An 18021-nucleotide genomic window follows, 5' to 3' on the forward strand; every position below is an offset into this window, starting at 1 on the left:
CTAGGTGTTGAGGTAATGGGCCAACTTTGGCTTAAATCTTAGGTTACATTACATGTCACGCTGCTGGACCTCACCCACACAGAATAGAAGGAGTTTTTTGCATGATATTTTGTATTGAAAGCTTGTTCACTAGCGTTCTGTATTACAAGCACTTTAAAATTGCTAATACAGGAAGGCCTCCAAATATTTGCCATGAATGAATGTAGTTTATTCATTTTTATACACGCTTTTTACAAGTTACCTCCTTACTAGCTTTGTGGGAGTTTTTTTCTGTGTGATTGACAATTTGGATAACCAGTTAATAACCACTGAGTCAAAACAATTGCTATTGTGTCCAGCCCAAAGACTACCTTATACAATGGTAATAGTATAAGCACAGTATCCAGTATTTTCTGACAACCTTACCTCTCCTTTGAGTTTAACTGAATCCATATGTGGATGTTCTTTGTAAGAAATTTTGACTTCTCCTTCCGCCACCCTTGATACAAGATCATCCTTAAAGGCAGGATCGAACCTCACTGTGATTTCAAGTTCTTGGCTGATTGCAAGATTTATTTCAAGCTGTGATTGTGGGCTGCCATAGAAATCCAATATCTGAACAAAAGAATAGCTCTTTAGTTTTAATAAGGGAAAAACGTTGACTAATTCAGTGAACCAAGTAGCCTAATCTATATAAACCCAATAAACACTAGGTATTGGATCAATAAAACGACTTTGGTCTAAATCTTAAGTCCCCGGTTGTGCCTTGCTGTATAAGTTCATTCATAAAAACACAATAGCCACACCTTTTAACAGTAACCCCCTATTCAAGACATCACATATTTTAAGTTATCTCTTTAAAAACGATAGCAAAGATTAAGACACAAATAAATGAACTAGCAGTTTAAAAACATTTACCTGGAATGGATACTCCACATGCAGAACACAAGTCAATGGAAGCGATGAAATATTTCTTGCCACAAAGGTTCTGGTTTTTGGGGTCAATGCTGTGACATCATCAGGTCGTTTGTCAACCCGAAACTCAATTTTATCTTTGGATAATTCCAGAACAGGAGAGATAAAGTCTGCACGGATGGCTGAGCGGATTATTCGTTCCTTGCCGTTTGCTTTTCCTATGATGGCGTGGCATAGAAGTGTCTCACATACTTGTCGTGGCCTGTGAATGTGTTGAGTTTTAAATAAACATACTTTAACCAAAGGTTAAGCTGTTTGGCATTTTTTGCGTCATTAAACGTATTTTTAAGATTTATTAAATATGAAGTAACTGTAATTAAATGTGAATCTTTAAGTTAGGTTTTTAAATATTTTGCATTTTTGGTATGGGTAATTAAAATCAAGGCTATGATACTATACATATACTGATTTTCCGGCAGAAAAATACATGATATATTCATGGCAAACAAAATTTTCAAAAACGATCTTAGTAAAAACTATGACATTTTTGAGCATTTTAAAAAAAGCTCAGTTTTAAAAACACATTATGCCTGTAGCAAAATAGCAGCAACATAAATTTACTAATACTTTCAGATATTTTTTATAAATAAATTGTACAACAAGTTTAGATTACGCAATTCAACAGCATCATATGCGGTAACTTGTAAGGTGGCACGGAGTGTATGAAGCATAGAACACCCGTGTTATAACGACTGTCATTTTCCAACCATGCAAGGATAGAGTAAGTTACAAACATAACTTACACATCACAATATCCTTCCAATGTAACCATAGCACTTTGTCCAGGTTCCAATGCTAATCTTGTTGGACGAAGTTGGAACACAGGTTCTGGTGGGGGAGGAGGGGCAGCCATTGTCTGTGTAACAATAAACAACAATTTAGCTTTTTTCCATAATTGTTAAATATTTGAGAATATAAAGTATTGTGGGGTAAGACGGATACTGTTAGCACATAATACCCCATATTTCCTAATCGTATTTTTAGCATTCAATTTTGCTTTTTTAAATTCATAAGGATACTGGTATACTATTCTGTAAATATTTGTTTATTTTCTACCAAATTTGACAATAAAAAAAGAATAAAAAAAATGAAAAATCCTAACTCTAAAAAGGACCATCTGAACCCAAAGCACTATATTTAAATGCTTTGTAAATCAACATTGTTTCATTTTGTTTCTATATAACTTATACAAACCATTATAGGACTTGTTATAGGTTTTTAAGATCACAGCAATTTATATAACTAAGATTATGGTCATGTAGGCAAGGAAACAAGCAAGATTGGAAAAATCATACATTATGAAACACAACCCATGAATTAAAACTACATCTACCAATTTTTCTCACCCTGTACTTCATGTCTTTTGCATTCGCCGCATGATTCTCTCGTTTCGATTTTGGTTTTACAAACCCATCAGTGGACCATGTTAATGCTTGATGTCTACGACCTCTGTTGGTCAATCTGAATCTTCGAATGCATTTCGATTTGGCAAAGTGAGGTCCAAGGCTTACAGCTGGTGTGAGAGGTGGTTCAGCGACAATGGTGGTGCCATGCCCATATGCGTGGACAGGAATTGTAACTGTTGGGCCTTTAATAACTGTCACTGTCAACTTGTCAGTGAACCTGGAGATTATAATTTGATGTAGAATTGTGGAAAAGAACTTTTAAAGTAGCAGGTGATGACCAAATATAATTATATGCAATTTCAGTCTGGTGATTCAGCTCAGTGGTTGGGCGCTTGCGTCATACCCAAAGGATACCGGATTCGTCGTTTGGTATTTATATGCAAATGTGTTTCTCCAAGAAACCAAAAAAATGTCTTTGGGCAAAACACCAAACAGACATTGCTTCAACCCACTGGTTACTAGTATTGTAGCTCCTTATGTGTCAGGTGAATCGACCAACTGTGGCTTAAATCTCAGGTCCCATGGCCCCCCACGACTCGACCCACATACTATAGAATCATATCTACAAAGGTAACTTACCGTATACAATCATCCAACATAGCCGTAACACTGACAATAAGCACAGACTCAGGAGGAACTGTCCCTTGCTCTGGTTCCACTTTCCAAATTGAGTCGGATCGCATCTGTATAAAATATAATAGGTTAGGACTGACTGGAGTCGTTTAGTTATAAAATTAGTATATTGGCAATTGCATATGAAAGTATAAGAAAAATTTCCCCAACAAAATTATAAGTTTAAGTTAGTATGCTGTATAATATTTGGTATATGAAACATGTTCGAACATGCACATGTAAAAATATTCAAATTTGAATAAAAAGATTTAAAAGTTATCTGGTGGTAATGAGTCAACTCTGGCCTAATTCGTCTAAAAATACATTGTTTTTCAAAACAAAGACACCAATAATTGCAGTTAAATAAATAAGTCAAAACTGAAACATATTTACCATTTGTGCAATAAAGTCGGCAGGTATAAGGGATTCATTTGAAAGTTCAACAGTTTTAACAGAAGGAGTAAGAACTTCTGTTTGTCCCCAATTCATGGATTCAGGTGTTATGTGAACCACAGGCCCTTCTCCAATACAACTTATTAGAAGTGGCTGTAATGTGGATTATATGTAAGTCTTAAGTGGAAACATATTAAACTATCTATTTCAAACAGTTATACATTTACATTAAATCATGTAAAACAACGGAGGGAAAAGTTACTGAAATATTTAATTCCTAACCTTTTATAAACTACCATAAATGGGGTATAACTAAATATATCATTTATCGAAGACATAGATTTAAAACAGTCTATAAAAATTTAACTCTGATTTAATACAAAATATAATATATATATATATTTTTCTTGCGGCATTTAAAAAATATCCTGCATCGGAATCCTGTGTTTTGGCAATTGCATCGTAACCAAAGGTTATTAATGGCGTACTTGTTCTTGGGCAAGACAATTAACAGACATTGCCAAATTATAACTCTTGGGCTGTAGCAATCTGGGTGCGGGGTTAATGAGACCAAATTAGCCTAAAATTCTCATGGCATGTCACAATGTATGACCTCACCCACATAAAATAAAAAATATTTAAAAAACATACTAGAGGTGGTTCGGGACTTCCAAATATTGAGAAATAAGCAGTGACTTCTTGGTCATCAACATCTTGAGCTTGAATGAGGATTGGAACATTAACTTCTGAATGAGGTTCAATTAATCCTTTAGTTGCTGAGCTCCCATAAACCACTGTAGTCAATTCTTCACGAACCTGGAATAAAATTTTATGCTAAAAAGTTAAAATTTCAAAAAATAATTTTTTTAAATTAAAAAATGTTATGCGTTTTATTTTTTAAATAAACTGATGCAATGATATAATGACTGGCCTTATAATCAGTAACCAGGTTTGAGGATTGATACCACAACATTTTTGAACATGTCTTTAAATAAAACACATAATATTTATTGCTCCAACCCAGTGGCTTCTTAAAGGTTATCCAAATTGTCAGTCAAACCAAAAAAAGCGTAAGTAAAATATCGGATAGGTGTATAAAACAAAACACACGTGAACAGGAACAAATATTTGGAAACATAAAATTTATCTACGTAGTAAAATACCTTACTTGGGCTCAGCCTAACCTATTTGAAATTTAATCCAACAGTCAAAAAACATAGAAAGTGTATCTACATAAGGCCGACTCCCTCCATTGTACGGGTTGTGTCCTTACGCACACTTTTCTTCCAATTAGAACTTTAATATGTTTAATTAAATGTTATTTATTTAATTTTGACATTGTATCGTCTGTTGGGTGTAACGGTCACGCCTTTTATCCAAAACATTATTTCTTTCTTTTTTATCAACAAGCGTGTTTTATCAACTGTTGTTTTATCGTTACTACCCGTCTTTTCGCTTTTTGTCAACTCTCTTGTTCTTCGTTATCGTGACCGAAGAGACGAAATAAATTTCATTCATTCATACATTTACCTGAGGAACGAGATCGTATTTAGCAGCAAGGTCGGTATCGTTGACAAGTTTTGCTTTTAATTGGTAAGGATGGTTGATAAAACAACGACCAAAATCCAGGTGTGGTGTAAGTACCTGGAATAAACAAAGTAAATTATTTTCCCACATATGATAAAAAAGGATATTCAAGTAATAATACTAATGTAAATATTATTTGGCCTAGTAGAGAAAAACAGTATTACACCTGTATCTGTTGCACCACAGTCTTTAATAGTTTTTTATAATGATATAAACCAGATAACAATGTAACTATAATTTGGCCTAGCACATAACAATCAGTATCATACCTGTATATTTGGCACCACACTTTTTGCAGAAATAGGAAGAGATAAAATTTCCTTCCCAACCCCTTTAACATCGACAACAAGTTGACAATCGTATCTTTTCAATGTATTTGAACATAAAGTAACTTGAATACGAGCTTCACTTTGAGGGCGAATGGTTCCCTAAATTAATGGGAAGATTAAAAGTTAAAAACTGAAGTTCAGATATATTTAGACAGTTGTTTATCATCAAGATTTTTACATAACATGACTTTCAAGTATCATGGGTAATGATCAAATTTGGCCTAAATCTTAGAGACTCAAAAGAACCTCACTCATATGGAATAAAATAGGTCTCTTTACATTAGCAAAGATTAGAAAACTGCACAATAGCGAAAACAAAATTAGCAACAAATTAGCAGTGGCTAAAACACTCTTACCCAATTAAAAATCTATAAGCTTTAACATTGGTGTTTTTACCTGAACAGGTGTAATATCGAACTCTCGTGGGGAGTTAATTTTTGCCGAAGCACCGATTTCATTAAACAAGTTGTCTTCTAAACAACTTAAGCTTGAGATGCTTGGCTCACCTTTGCCATCGCCTGGTTGAAATACAGACATAAACAAATGAATGAATGTAACTTATTAACGCTTCCACGATTTTAAGTTACCAACTATGTAAACTCAATGTAGACTGTAGAAATGTGTTTAAGAGACATTACAGCAATTTTTCAAACCAAGTAGTCACTACTAGGTTTCCAATTACCAGACATACATAAAAACAGTTATCCACAAAGTTACACACACAAGGAAACTTGTAAGTAAGCAGAAGTGTGTAAAAATAAATTTCAGTGTTGTACCTAGCCAGATTATAAAAGAATAAATAGGTGACAATCTCTCATATGTAAGCGGCCTTATGAAGCCTATGTCATTATTAGAAGATATATATAATTTAAATTAGCATTTATAAGTCGGTGATTTTACTGGTACACATTAACCATACAGAGCAATGGAAAATTGAAGTAGTTGTTTTAACTTTAAATTTACCTGGTATTCTTAACACAAAGGTCATTGGAACGAGAGAAGTGTTGACCAATGTACAGATCTTTGTATGGTTGAAGCCATAAGAAACTGTTCCAAACCGAAGTCTGGGAACATCAAAGTGAAAAGTTGGTCCAATCACATTTCCTCTGCAAATATGAAAATGTTTAACACTCGATAACTTCAACACCCCAATTGGTTAAACTACCATCTGCACAATGCCATGTTTTTTTTTCATTTTTTTTGTTAATAAACAAGGCATTATCATTCAGTACTTTTAAAATGGTTTTGGCAGTGCAATCATTATATATTATTTAGCAGCCAATGTATTAGTTACGAAGAGGTATGCAATTTTCTGAAAAACAAAACTGGCAAATCGAATGTGTTTGACAGTGTAGCGATAATAGAGTGTTTTATGTTGCAACTATAAAAAGCACTTTAAAGTGGATCTGGAAAAACTGGTGTACAAATTGTCATTCGTGAGCTGAGTGTAGACCTACAATTGTTTTGTTTAAAAGTACCGTTTTCAAGTTATCGTCAGTAGGACTATCTGTAAACCAATTATAAAATTTGACTTTAGTTTCCCCTTGACATGTATACATACAATAGTGTTTGACTCACTTAACAGTAAGTTTGATTTGGTCAGGTGAGCCATCAACACTGAAGGAGAAATCTTGTTGGAAAGAACCGAGGCGTTCGGACCTAAACGTAAACTCCAACGCTTGGTGACCACTAGGGAGCACTATTCCTTCAACGGGCTCGAAACGAAACTCGCTGAAGCGTGAAACAGAAGATTCTCGCTCAGGTACCAAGTTGAAAATAGCGTCAATATCCCCTTTGTTCACCAGTATCGCCTGAATACATGAATGTAACATACTTAATCCTCGAGTGGCCAGCAAACGACAGTCGTTAAAACACTGGTGTTCATACACCTTGTGCCAGCTTTGTTATGCTGTTACATACAATTGAAGTATTTACCCAATTATAATAATTGTGAACATTGATTCTAGATTATTCTGATTTCTAATGTGGTTTATGATGAAAGCACATTTTTGATCACAAATTATAAAATAAGTGTTGAGCATTCTAAATTTATTTCAACCTGATAGGTGTTTATATTCCCCATAAATAAAGCATGCAAAATTTACAATTACCTCATATGTGTGTGATGAACTTGCAAATACATTTCCAATATCAATAACATCAAATGATAAATGTAGCTTTGGTCCCATGCCACAACCTTTAACTTTTAATGGGAGTCTGGTTTCACGACCAGTTATATCACAGAAGATTGTTTGCTGGTAAGTTTTTGCTGCAGTTGGTTTGAAAACAATGGTGGCTTCTGCAGTTGAGTTGGGCCAGATGTCTCCTTCCTAGAGAAATAAATGAACCACAATATTCAATGCATTTAATGGCAAATTTAAATCTAGTTGAGCCAAATTAACAGACACAAATCACAGTGGTCAGCAAGCTAGCTTCAAAGTTTTACCAAGTGGGTACTAGATTCAATGCTGGATCCTACCACAGTCATACTTATACGCCTACTGTTGTATCAGAAACGACACTTCACAGTTATAGTATTATGCTGTCAATAAGTAATTGTACATCAAGTTAATACCAATTTAAAAGAAAATGCAGTCAAATGGAACTTTCGTAATGTTTAAAACAAATGAACCTTAAAGATGAGAAATAAATGTAATAGAACTGCTGTTTTACAAGAATAGAAAATGTCTTTTTAACTCACCAGAGGATAAAGTTTGAAGACATCATCATTGAAAAGAAGCGGGTCATCTTTGACGATGTTCCTCCTGTTATCAAAAGTCCTCGTGAGGATGGCAAGACGATCTCTCAGTGTTGGATCAACGATGCATTCCTCCAAGAATCTGTCCTGCTCCTGGTTTTCTTCCTCAGTGAGTTCGGAGCAAAATCTGGAAAATGTGATGATTATGTTTATTTTCATAACTTTGATAAAAACATAGACACCAAGCTAAATAATCTTTTTGGCTTTTTCAAAATTATTTTAGCTATACAAAAAAATTGTTGGTGTTTTATCAAAAAGGGTTTGGAGTTTAGACAATTATGCAAAATCTATTTTTTTAAACTCCTTTTTTGGTAACATTCCACTGCATGGCAAATAAAACGATGGATTAAAAAATGCATGTCAGTCCATTGCCAGAAGACCAGTTCTTAAAATATTTATTATGGACCTAGTTACAACTGCGACAGAAATTAACAATATTTTCAAGCTTACTTGTTTGCTATTGAGTTAACACAGCTGTATATCCAAAAAATTTGATGAATGTATTATTGGATAATACTGAGCTGACACAAAGTGGTTAACGATAAAAAAGAAGTAAATGAAAAGGAGCACAAAAACAAATGAATTATTCTGTTTACTTTTGTTTTTGCATTTCTTCATCTTCCAGAGTGGGGAATGGTGACCATTTATAATGTACGAGGACATTACTTCGGTTGTGGATGGTCACAGTTCGTTGGTTGGCCATAAATATAAATGTGTTGTCGATTCGTAGTGAATTCTTATCAAGTCTCACATTGCTGTCTGCTGATGCCCCATACAAAGCTACATGGACATCTTCACCTGAAAAGAAAGTGTGAGAAAGAGAAGTTCACTTTACATAAAAGGTTAAATAAGTGAATAAATCTAACTTATTGGGTTTTTGTTTCATACACTTCAGGCCCGCTTACAAGTTACCACATTCACATATGTAACTTTATGGGCGATTATTTTTTAGAGGTTACCTATTTATTTTACTTTTTTATGTATGACTGACAACTTCGACTAGCCATTAGTGACCACTGAGTTAGAGTAATTAATGTGAAGTATCTTGCTCAAAGACATACAGATGTTATTATAAGGCTCTTATATATGATATATTTAGTTTAGGTCATAAAATGAAAACTATTCCCAATTTTATAACTAAAAGACATATTATGTATTGTAACAGAAATAAATTAACCTGTGTTGTATCTTATGATCAAATCCTTTTGATGGTCTCCAACCTTCATTGCTTTAAACTCCACAGTTACCTGCATGCTGTCACCAACTGCCAGCAATCCTGATGAAGTTGACACTGAGAACGGTCTGTTGGGAAAATTATTAAAAATATTAGAAACATTGCAAAATTGGCAAAAATATTAAAAAACATTGCAAAATTATCAATAATATTGGAAAATATTGTAATTTTTTTAATAATATTGGAAAACATTTAAAATTCATGAAAACTATTATAAAACACTAGTACCAGTTTTCAAACCAGGGCAGGATATTAACAGAAAATGTTGTAGCTTGCAAAGTGTTATAAAACAGATTTTAAAATCGTTTCTACTGTTCTACACAGTAACACAACTACACCTATGTAATATATACCAAGGTTTCGTAATCAGTAGTCAGATTTATTAGAGATGGGACATAAACATACCTCTGACTCATGGTTTTGTTTGCTTTAGATAGATTGCTGTAAAATTGGTAAATAAAATAATGTATATTTTTCTGCTGCAGCCTAACTAGACTATTTTGTTTAAAATCTGTTTCTTTTTTGAGTTATTGCAATTTGTATTTGAATAAATTTTAACATTTTTCTTCTTTTATAGACACCAACAAAGTAGGGTTAGAAACAACAGTACAGGTACAGGCATAAGTGCAAAACAAAAAATAAAAACACTATTAAATCTACTTACGGATCAACTAAAAATGAACATTTTGCTTCTTTATTTCCTATATTTCGCACAAAGAGAACTTTCTGTGTGTTATGCTTGACTGGGCACACTCCAAAATTAACTTCATCTGGAAAGTCAAGAATCGCACGTGCTCCGATCCCAAAGACGGGTACAATAAATTTCTCGCGCTCAGTCATGCATATCAACTCATGATGGTAATCTTTTTTCATCTCAGGCGTGAATTGGATTTTAAAGATGGAGGCCATGCCAGGAGCAACCTTAAAAACATATAGGACGCTTTATTTAGAAACATGAATTTCAGCGATCTGTTCTATTATATTTCATGTGGAAAAACATGAAAGTTAAATATATATTCTCGCAAAGAACAAAAGAACGATAGTGCTTGCTTACTAGTTACCATGTAACTTGTGTGCAACTTTGTGAGTAATTGTTTTTCTGTATGCCCGACAATTTAGACAACCCATAATGGACAACTGGGTTGGAGAAATTGCTAAAAAGTAAGTTGTCAAAAGATGCAAATTGCTAAAAAAAGTTGTCAAAAGATGCATGCACATATCAGAATCGGTATCAGACTATCATTTGTGAGCTTCAAACTGGGTATCACTCAGTTATGGAGGACAATACTCTGTAGCTTTCCTTTAACATTAAATTATATTTTACCTTATGGCTGACATCATCAGGGCTGATGATTTTAAAGTAAGGTGAATCATTCTGAACAACTTTTACCAGTCGTGGAACCTTTAGGAAAATATTTCATTTTTCAAATAAACCAACATCAATATTAAATTATTTTTAATACTACTACTTGGCATACTTCTAGTACAGTGAAAGCCCTTGGGGTATATGAACGTTATCCAGGTATTACATAAAATAAACTCATATTTACCAATCAAACAAATGAACAGTAAATGAAAAAAGTTTTTTGTAATAAGTGGTGGGTGCAAAAACACATATGTTTTGAAAAACACATACGAGTGGAAAAATTTGTTACATAATGTTGTAGCTGAACTCTAACTTACTTTGTCATTATTCCTGACAAGCAAGGGAACCTCATAAGTTTGAAAAGGTTCAAAATTTTGAAAATAAATTTCAGATGGAAATGGTTGAAACATCGCTTCCTCAATATCAACATAAGAAACCTGGGATTTAAAACTAAAGTTATAACATTACTTAAAATTTAATGTTTTTAGGAATACATTAAGAAATATGATACTAATTAAAACAATAAAAAAAATAACAATAAAATTACTACCGCTGAAATAAACAACAAATTCATATGTATGTATGGAAAGTACTAAAAAGCAGTTAAAGTGGCGAAGGGCCGAAATAATAAAAAGACTGTTAAAGCTAGCATAGAGTGAACACATATTAAATTTTTAAAAACTTTTTTTTAAATGTAATTGAAAATAATGGGCATATTATAGGTATATAACATTTTAGCAGTTCACCAAAATCCAATTAGTTAAACTGGGTGGTTCAAATTAAGATTAGATTAAATTAATTTATTTGTGGTTAATATTTGATAAAATCAATTTACCTTCTGATGGGTTGTTTCAGACATGTCAAGTAATGCTACCACACGAGGCAGTCTCATCTCATGAGTGTCAGCAAGTTTTTGTTCGGTATTCATGTTCATTTCTCTCATGTACATTGAAGGTGTCATCTACATTGTTGAATTAATTAAAATGTGGAATAAAGTTTTATGTTTACTTTTCATTTTCCACTAGGTTACTGTGGTGTATAAGCAACATATTCTTTAGGATTTAACTTAGGCTTTATTGGTTTATACATTACCCATAAGTCAAATGGGCTGGTCTATCTCAACATACATTAAGTCATATATTTTTGAGCTAATGTTTTCTTGTTATTTAGTAAGGCATTAATATGCCAAGGGATGATTATCAATGTATAGATTTTTTTCCAAATCAGCCAAATTATAACAAATTTAAATCTTAGATTTTTTTCTAAATTAGCCAAATTATGACAAATTTTTAAAATTTAAAGAGGGTAAGCCCCAAACAACCCGCTTGATACATAAATTCTCACCCTTTGCTTTGGTAACTCTGTTGTTCTAATTAGTTTTGGGTTCCTGGGAGCTGTGACTTTGCTCTCAAACTTATTAAATATTTCATCACTGAGTTGACTGATGTTCTTGGTCACCATAAACCCAGTGGCACCAAGCCCTGGTTTCGCAGGACTTGGCATTTTGTGTCCTTGTTTAACCACTGTGCTTGAAAATTCAATCGCGTATGCTACTGAAGAATTAATCACACAAGCTAAAATATTATAAAGATAAAAGTTAACTCAAAGATAAATAAAAAAAGGCAAATTTAATTTTAGTAACGTTCTCAGCAACTAGATATATTGTTCTTTTATATATTAACAACAGTGCCGTCGAAAAAAATCAAAAACAAACTGAGTTTAACCACGTCTCCATGACAACCCATGTCTTCCTGCTGGCGCCCCTTGTGGTAAGTTATAGTTACCTTCGCGGGTATCAATGTTCCACCAAAACACGTAATAGGGTATTGATCAAACCAAAGTTGGATCAAACCATAGTTTAATAAAGAAGTTGTATTATTAAACTATGATCAAACCAATATAAGTTGTCTATGATCAAACTATATTCATCGTGACAATTATTTTGTTAAGGTTTGAATACAATTTGTTGTTTACTTCATTTGTAGTGGAGACAAAATGGACAAAGACTTACACTCGCAAATCAAAAACGTCAAGGGAATTTCACAGGAACAAGGAAGCACGTCGGCTTTTTTTCTGCATTTTAGGAAGGCATTGCTTATACTGCAACGATAATTAATTGATACTTCTATGACTTAACAATCCTGTAATCGGCAATCGCGACCTACCTCATACCCACTGTCAATCATTCGGTAGTATAATTACCACAGACATGGCAAAGCAATTAGATAACGCCGCGTCAGTTTTAAGTGATCGTAAGTAAGCTCTTTCAATTTAGCAGACCATGCAATGTAAGAACGTGGAAGCATATACCTAAGCAAGTCAAATTGTCCTACTAAGACCCTGAATCTTTCTGACCAAGCAATAATTCTTATACAGCATTAAATTTACTGTATTTTGGTTTTATCCATATAAGATCACACATACAAAAACTCTAAAACACAAAAATAAAAGAACCTAAATATTCCGTTATGGCAACTTACAGTATATACAAAAGAGTTAAACCCAAAATATTTTAAAACACAAATTTGCATAAACACCATTCTGGTGTTGACGTAGCACAATATAAATAATGGAACATTCAAATAATAACATTCAAATAATAATAAATAGACAAACAAATCAAACATTCATTGCATTCAAGCTATTATTATCCACGTTTTTATTACAGTGCATATTTTGAATGTGAACATTCCTAGAATGAGCTCTTGTGAACGTTTTATTGCAAACTTGACAAGAATATGGTTTTTCTTTGGTGTGTACCCTCATATGCCGTATCAAGTCAGAAGAAAAGGCACAAGCTTTGTTGCAAGTTGGACAATTATGAGAAATCATGCTGGAGTCACCAGTGTGTACAGGCTCATGCTTTTCTAAACTTTCCTTCTTTGAAAAAGCCATCCGACATGTTGAGCATTTGTAAGGCCTACGTTGTACATGTTGTTTTGTATGATCTTTAAATTTTTCCCCGTCAAAAAAGGAGCTCTTACATAACATACAAGTTAAAGGGTTACTAGGATCGTGCATTAACATATGAAACTTTAGACCTGAAGAGCGAGAAAAGACATCTCCACAAGCTTCACACTCATAGCATCCCCTGTTCCAATGAATAGGCATGTGTCGCACAACATCAGATGGTCTTGTGAAGTCTTTATCACAAACAGTGCATTTGTAAGGATTGTTTCTGTCATGGAGATTCATATGAGCAGCTAGAGTTCCAGACTGTGTATAAGATTTGTCACACAGCAAACATTTGAACATTTTCTCCTTCATATGAGTTGCTCTATGTGCAGAAAGATACTCGGTCCGTGCAAATGCTTTACCACATTGATGGCAAGTATGAGGCTTCTCATCGGAGTGAATTGTCATGTGTCGTTTCAGATTTCTTGAGGAGGATAGCCGGCTTTCACAAACTGTGCATTGGTATTCCTTCAAAGTCTGTTTAAAACTGTTTTGCTGATAAGTGAAACTACTTAGCAGCTGTTGAATTTGACTAAACGATTGTGGTACCTCTTCTTTTATAATTACATCATTTCTATGTTCATTATTGTTCATGCCTTCAAGATTATGCGTTACAGATGTCGTTGTCGGATCAATGCTGTTTAAATTTTTATCATCTTCAACAGATGTTTCCAAGGCATCCCTAGACTCTTGAAAAGATTCCCCAAATTTGCTTGTTAAATCTTCACCAGTTTTAGTAAGTAGGGTTCTTGTTTCTTTCAATGCTAAAGAAGTAATAAGTAAATATATAATAGGGTACATATTACGACTTTAAAAACATTGTTAGCAGACCAAAATTAAGGTATGGCATGGTAACCAAACCCCATTAACTACTGAGAAAAGCAGTAAAGTGATATTTGCAATTAATCTTTCAACTTGCTTACCACTGTATAGAGTTTGCTGTTTATTTTTTTATCATGTTTAATTTGACACCATAGTCAAATATTTTGGTTACCATGGTATTGTGATACGTCTCATGAATTAAACAAAAGTAAGATTCTTATGCCATATTCCCCAAATACTTTTTACCTAGCTTTAGTTAAAAACAAAGTACTTTGTTGTGTCATGGTTATCTGTTAGATATGCACCTTAATGCGTAGAGAAAATTTGTTTCTGTTTTTTTTTTTTATATTAAGGCTGTGCACCTTTGCTATCATTTTTAGTCACTTATTATAACAAAAAAATGGTCTGAATTGCAAGCTTATATGGTAGTGATACAGTATTATACGTAACATAAAGCTATTGTAACAACACCTGTGTTTCCTTCATTTTAAAGTCAATTTTCGACACAAATAACCAATATTTTTGCCAAAAAAATACACAGTGAGTATCAGGGAGGCCTAGGGGCCAAAAATTACTAATCAGTGAATGTGATTACCAGTACCAGCTAAAAGATTACACATGGAGCTATACAGAGAAGACGGAAAAAATTTTCCGCTAGGAGGCGATGACAAATTCGTTTCTCTATTTTATGGGGAGCAGTTAGTTTCACGGTTTATACACATAAGATATAAACCCCTAACCCCTAACCCCTAACCCCTAACCTCCCACTCCTAACCCCAAACTCGTCAAACAAAAAAAAAACTTGAAAAAAAAAGATAAAAAAAGTATTCCATTGTGCGGGACTCGAACCCGGTAAAAATGAAACAAAGAGAGTTTACGACCGCACGCAAACCGCTACACCACAGACTCGACGACAGTTAACACAACGAAAGAGCGTATATAACCGACCTAATGTGGGAAATATGTTCTTACTAGTGTTTTATGTATTTGGAAAGGTATTTTTATTATTTAATTAATTTGTTTTACACTTATTAACACTTTGTAGTGCTGTTTTGTTCGTTTTTTCGTATTTTTTAATTTTAAATAATTACCGCCTCTAGCGGAAAAATTTTTCCGTCTTCTTTGTATAGTCCCATGTAAAGATTACCAGGTATATACCATGGAAATTCTCACCTGTAGCACCATTTACAAGTTTGTTTTATAAAGAAAGGTAAAAATAACAATAGCTATATAGGCTAGGTTGCTATTTTATGATAAGGACACTTACAAATTATCGTTGATTTGGTCGTTTCATTTTCTTCCATAGTTAGTTTTGCTGTTCTGTTGTAACAACAGCAGCCATAAACACCTTAACAACCGAGCCCTTCACACGTCTACAGCAGAGGAAAAAAGTCAGTAAAAAGAAAAAAAATGCATAGTTGGTAATTCCCCTAAACACGAACATGTTTTTTGACAGAAATATTAAAAATCAAAAATTGATATAGGGAGACCGGGGATACTTCGGACGCGGGGATAGTTCGGACCATGTACATGACGTCACAATAGAGCATTGTGATATCATTATTAACAAATCTTATTGCTTCCAATACAAAGCAGCATAATGTTTGGGGGCATGCGCAGTTCAACCGATTAGTTAAAATAAAAAAAGTTAGTTTAACAGAAATATCTACTTTTTAAGTTTTTGGTTGTAAGGGTATAGTTCGGTTGCTGATAGCCGAAAGTAATTCTTTTGCGGTGGAAGTCGTAGTTTAGAAGCAACACTTCAATAAGCAAACGTAGATTTTGAGCAGGAGGTAAACAGGCGGCTATGTTTTTGCTTTTTTTATGTCACCACGTGTCTGGGGATACGTCGGACAACATGCCCGGGTTGGTAAGGTGTATTAGATTGTATGCTCACAATAGTTTTAGATCATAAAAAATAGTAAGAACGTTTAAAAGAAAGACGACAGCAGGAGAGCATCAGGCAACCGAATGAAAAAAGCTATTTTTGCAGTTATTGAAGATGAAACTCGTACAGACAGGTGACTATTAAGGATTAAGATTTCTCATCAACCTTTCCTGTTTTAATATGCGCTAAAGTACCAGCTTAGCCTAGTTGATTTATATATTAGATGATTCGTTATTATTTCGTTTGTCGTTTTTACCAACGGTGTCGAATAAAACCAAAAAGACGTATACTGTCCGAGGTGACCCCGGTCATGTCCGATGTTACCCCAGTACCGGGGCAACATCGGACACTTGGGAGCCTTAGGAATTTGACCTTTTACATGCATTTCTAGTATGCTTTGGCAAGCGACTCTCCTACCCTTTTTCGGCAAAGGATCACCCTTTACAACAAACTAACATTTAAATTCATGTGACGCATATAAAAAAAATTATTAGCAATTTTCAAAAAAACGTCCGAACCATCCCCGGTCTCCCCTATATATAGAAAAAGTTTTTGTATTTATTTGCTGCGTTTGATTAAAATTAAATTTTGAAATTGGACATTTTCATTCTACGCCGTGGAACTAGTGGTTATGTCAGGTTACCAAAGTTTTGACGCTGTGGCACGCCAGCGCCTGCCAAGACAATACGAGTTCAAGCTTCGACGCTGTCATATTATTGGGAGCGTTTATGGTTTTGGGCCAAATAGATAATGAAAATTGCTCCAACCTGGTGTCCACTTATGCATTATATTATCCACAAAGTTGCGTACATGGTAACTCGTCAGCGAGCACGTGGTGAATCATACAGAACATCCGTGTTATATCGTCCGGCGCCGTGGCGTGGTGGTTAGCGCGCCTGCCTGTAACCATTAGGTAATGGGTTCAAGGCTCGTCGCTGCTACCATTGTGGGCGTATGTGTCCTTGGGCAAGACACTTAACGACAATTGCTTCAACCCAGTGGTCACTAATGGGTTGTCCAAATTATCAGCCATACATAAAAAAAATGAAAAAATCCAAAAAAAATAATCACCCACAAAGTAACATACATGGCAACTCGTAAGCTGGCACAAGGTGTTAAACCCGTGTGATAACGACTGTCGTTTTCCGGCCACGCGAGGATAAAGTAAGTTACATTCATTCATTCATCGACTGTAATGTGCTTTGCCATGCCAAGGATAAATAGGTTACATTCATTGACCAGTTACAACAACCACGAATAAACAATATCCGGCGGTCAACACTCTCTTTGCTGGTATTTTATGATTATGCTTACACCCAAAGTTTCAAATTTTAAACTGTGTAAATGTACGTGACGTTGCATTTGTGAGTCAGCAAACATTATAAAGTTTCAAGAATGTAACGATGACTTCTAGGAAATTCAGGGTTGGTTTTTTTAACCCAGCCACTTTAACACGTGTTTCGGCGCTCACACGCAAACAGTATGGTTCAGAGCGTGATCGCTTTAAACAAAGAGACCACACGGGGTATATAAGACCAGCCTCGTGCTACACGTCCATAATAACACGAACAGGAACTGTAACACCAAGGGTACTACTGAAAGTCCAATGGTTTTTAATTGATTATAATAAACTCAAGCGGTGGCTAAAATAAAACAATTTAAGCACACAACACTACTGTTCTGCAGAGTTAAAGCCAAGTTGTAGATTCAGCCGTGA

At 34.4% G+C, this 18021-nt stretch overlaps 2 protein-coding genes and 1 long non-coding RNA gene across 3 annotated transcripts in view; 1 reads left to right on the forward strand and 2 right to left on the reverse strand.

Moving 5' to 3' along the window:
• The window catches only part of LOC149737639 (axonemal central pair apparatus protein HYDIN-like), a 50922-nt gene extending 38692 nt beyond the window's left edge, over positions 1-12230 (reverse strand). Inside the window, exons 1-21 of the mRNA XM_089873532.1 lie at positions 11984-12230; positions 11475-11600; positions 10957-11076; positions 10598-10675; positions 9938-10194; positions 9217-9341; positions 8636-8837; positions 7983-8166; positions 7393-7611; positions 6860-7092; positions 6245-6387; positions 5678-5799; positions 5222-5380; positions 4896-5009; positions 4017-4181; positions 3366-3518; positions 2940-3043; positions 2301-2577; positions 1698-1810; positions 898-1156; positions 406-594 (exon numbers count right to left, since the gene is read on the reverse strand). Of these exons, the coding sequence (XP_089729658.1) occupies positions 406-594; positions 898-1156; positions 1698-1810; positions 2301-2577; positions 2940-3043; positions 3366-3518; positions 4017-4181; positions 4896-5009; positions 5222-5380; positions 5678-5799; positions 6245-6387; positions 6860-7092; positions 7393-7611; positions 7983-8166; positions 8636-8837; positions 9217-9341; positions 9938-10194; positions 10598-10675; positions 10957-11076; positions 11475-11600; positions 11984-12142 (3501 nt within the window). The 5' untranslated portion in view covers positions 12143-12230. The remainder of the gene's footprint in view (positions 1-405; positions 595-897; positions 1157-1697; positions 1811-2300; positions 2578-2939; positions 3044-3365; positions 3519-4016; positions 4182-4895; positions 5010-5221; positions 5381-5677; positions 5800-6244; positions 6388-6859; positions 7093-7392; positions 7612-7982; positions 8167-8635; positions 8838-9216; positions 9342-9937; positions 10195-10597; positions 10676-10956; positions 11077-11474; positions 11601-11983) is intronic.
• Positions 12231-13004: 774 nt separating this feature from the next.
• On the reverse strand, positions 13005-15795 carry LOC149737640 (uncharacterized). The gene is made up of 2 exons (XM_089873560.1): positions 15684-15795; positions 13005-14358 (listed from the first exon to the last, which is right to left on the reverse strand). Exons 1-2 carry the CDS (start codon positions 15718-15720, stop codon positions 13259-13261), a joined length of 1137 nt encoding a protein of 378 aa, XP_089729686.1. The 5' UTR covers positions 15721-15795; the 3' UTR covers positions 13005-13258.
• A 110-nt stretch (positions 15796-15905) lies between these two features.
• LOC149737641 (uncharacterized) lies at positions 15906-17593 on the forward strand. Its single transcript, XR_016384519.1, has 2 exons — positions 15906-17472; positions 17529-17593. It is a non-coding gene; the product is annotated as an uncharacterized LOC149737641 (long non-coding RNA).
• The last annotated feature ends 428 nt before the right edge of the window (positions 17594-18021 follow it).

This window comes from Ciona robusta, chromosome 3, assembly GCF_009617815.1.
Source record: "Ciona robusta chromosome 3, ASM961781v2".
Lineage (NCBI taxonomy): Eukaryota > Metazoa > Chordata > Ascidiacea > Phlebobranchia > Cionidae > Ciona > Ciona robusta.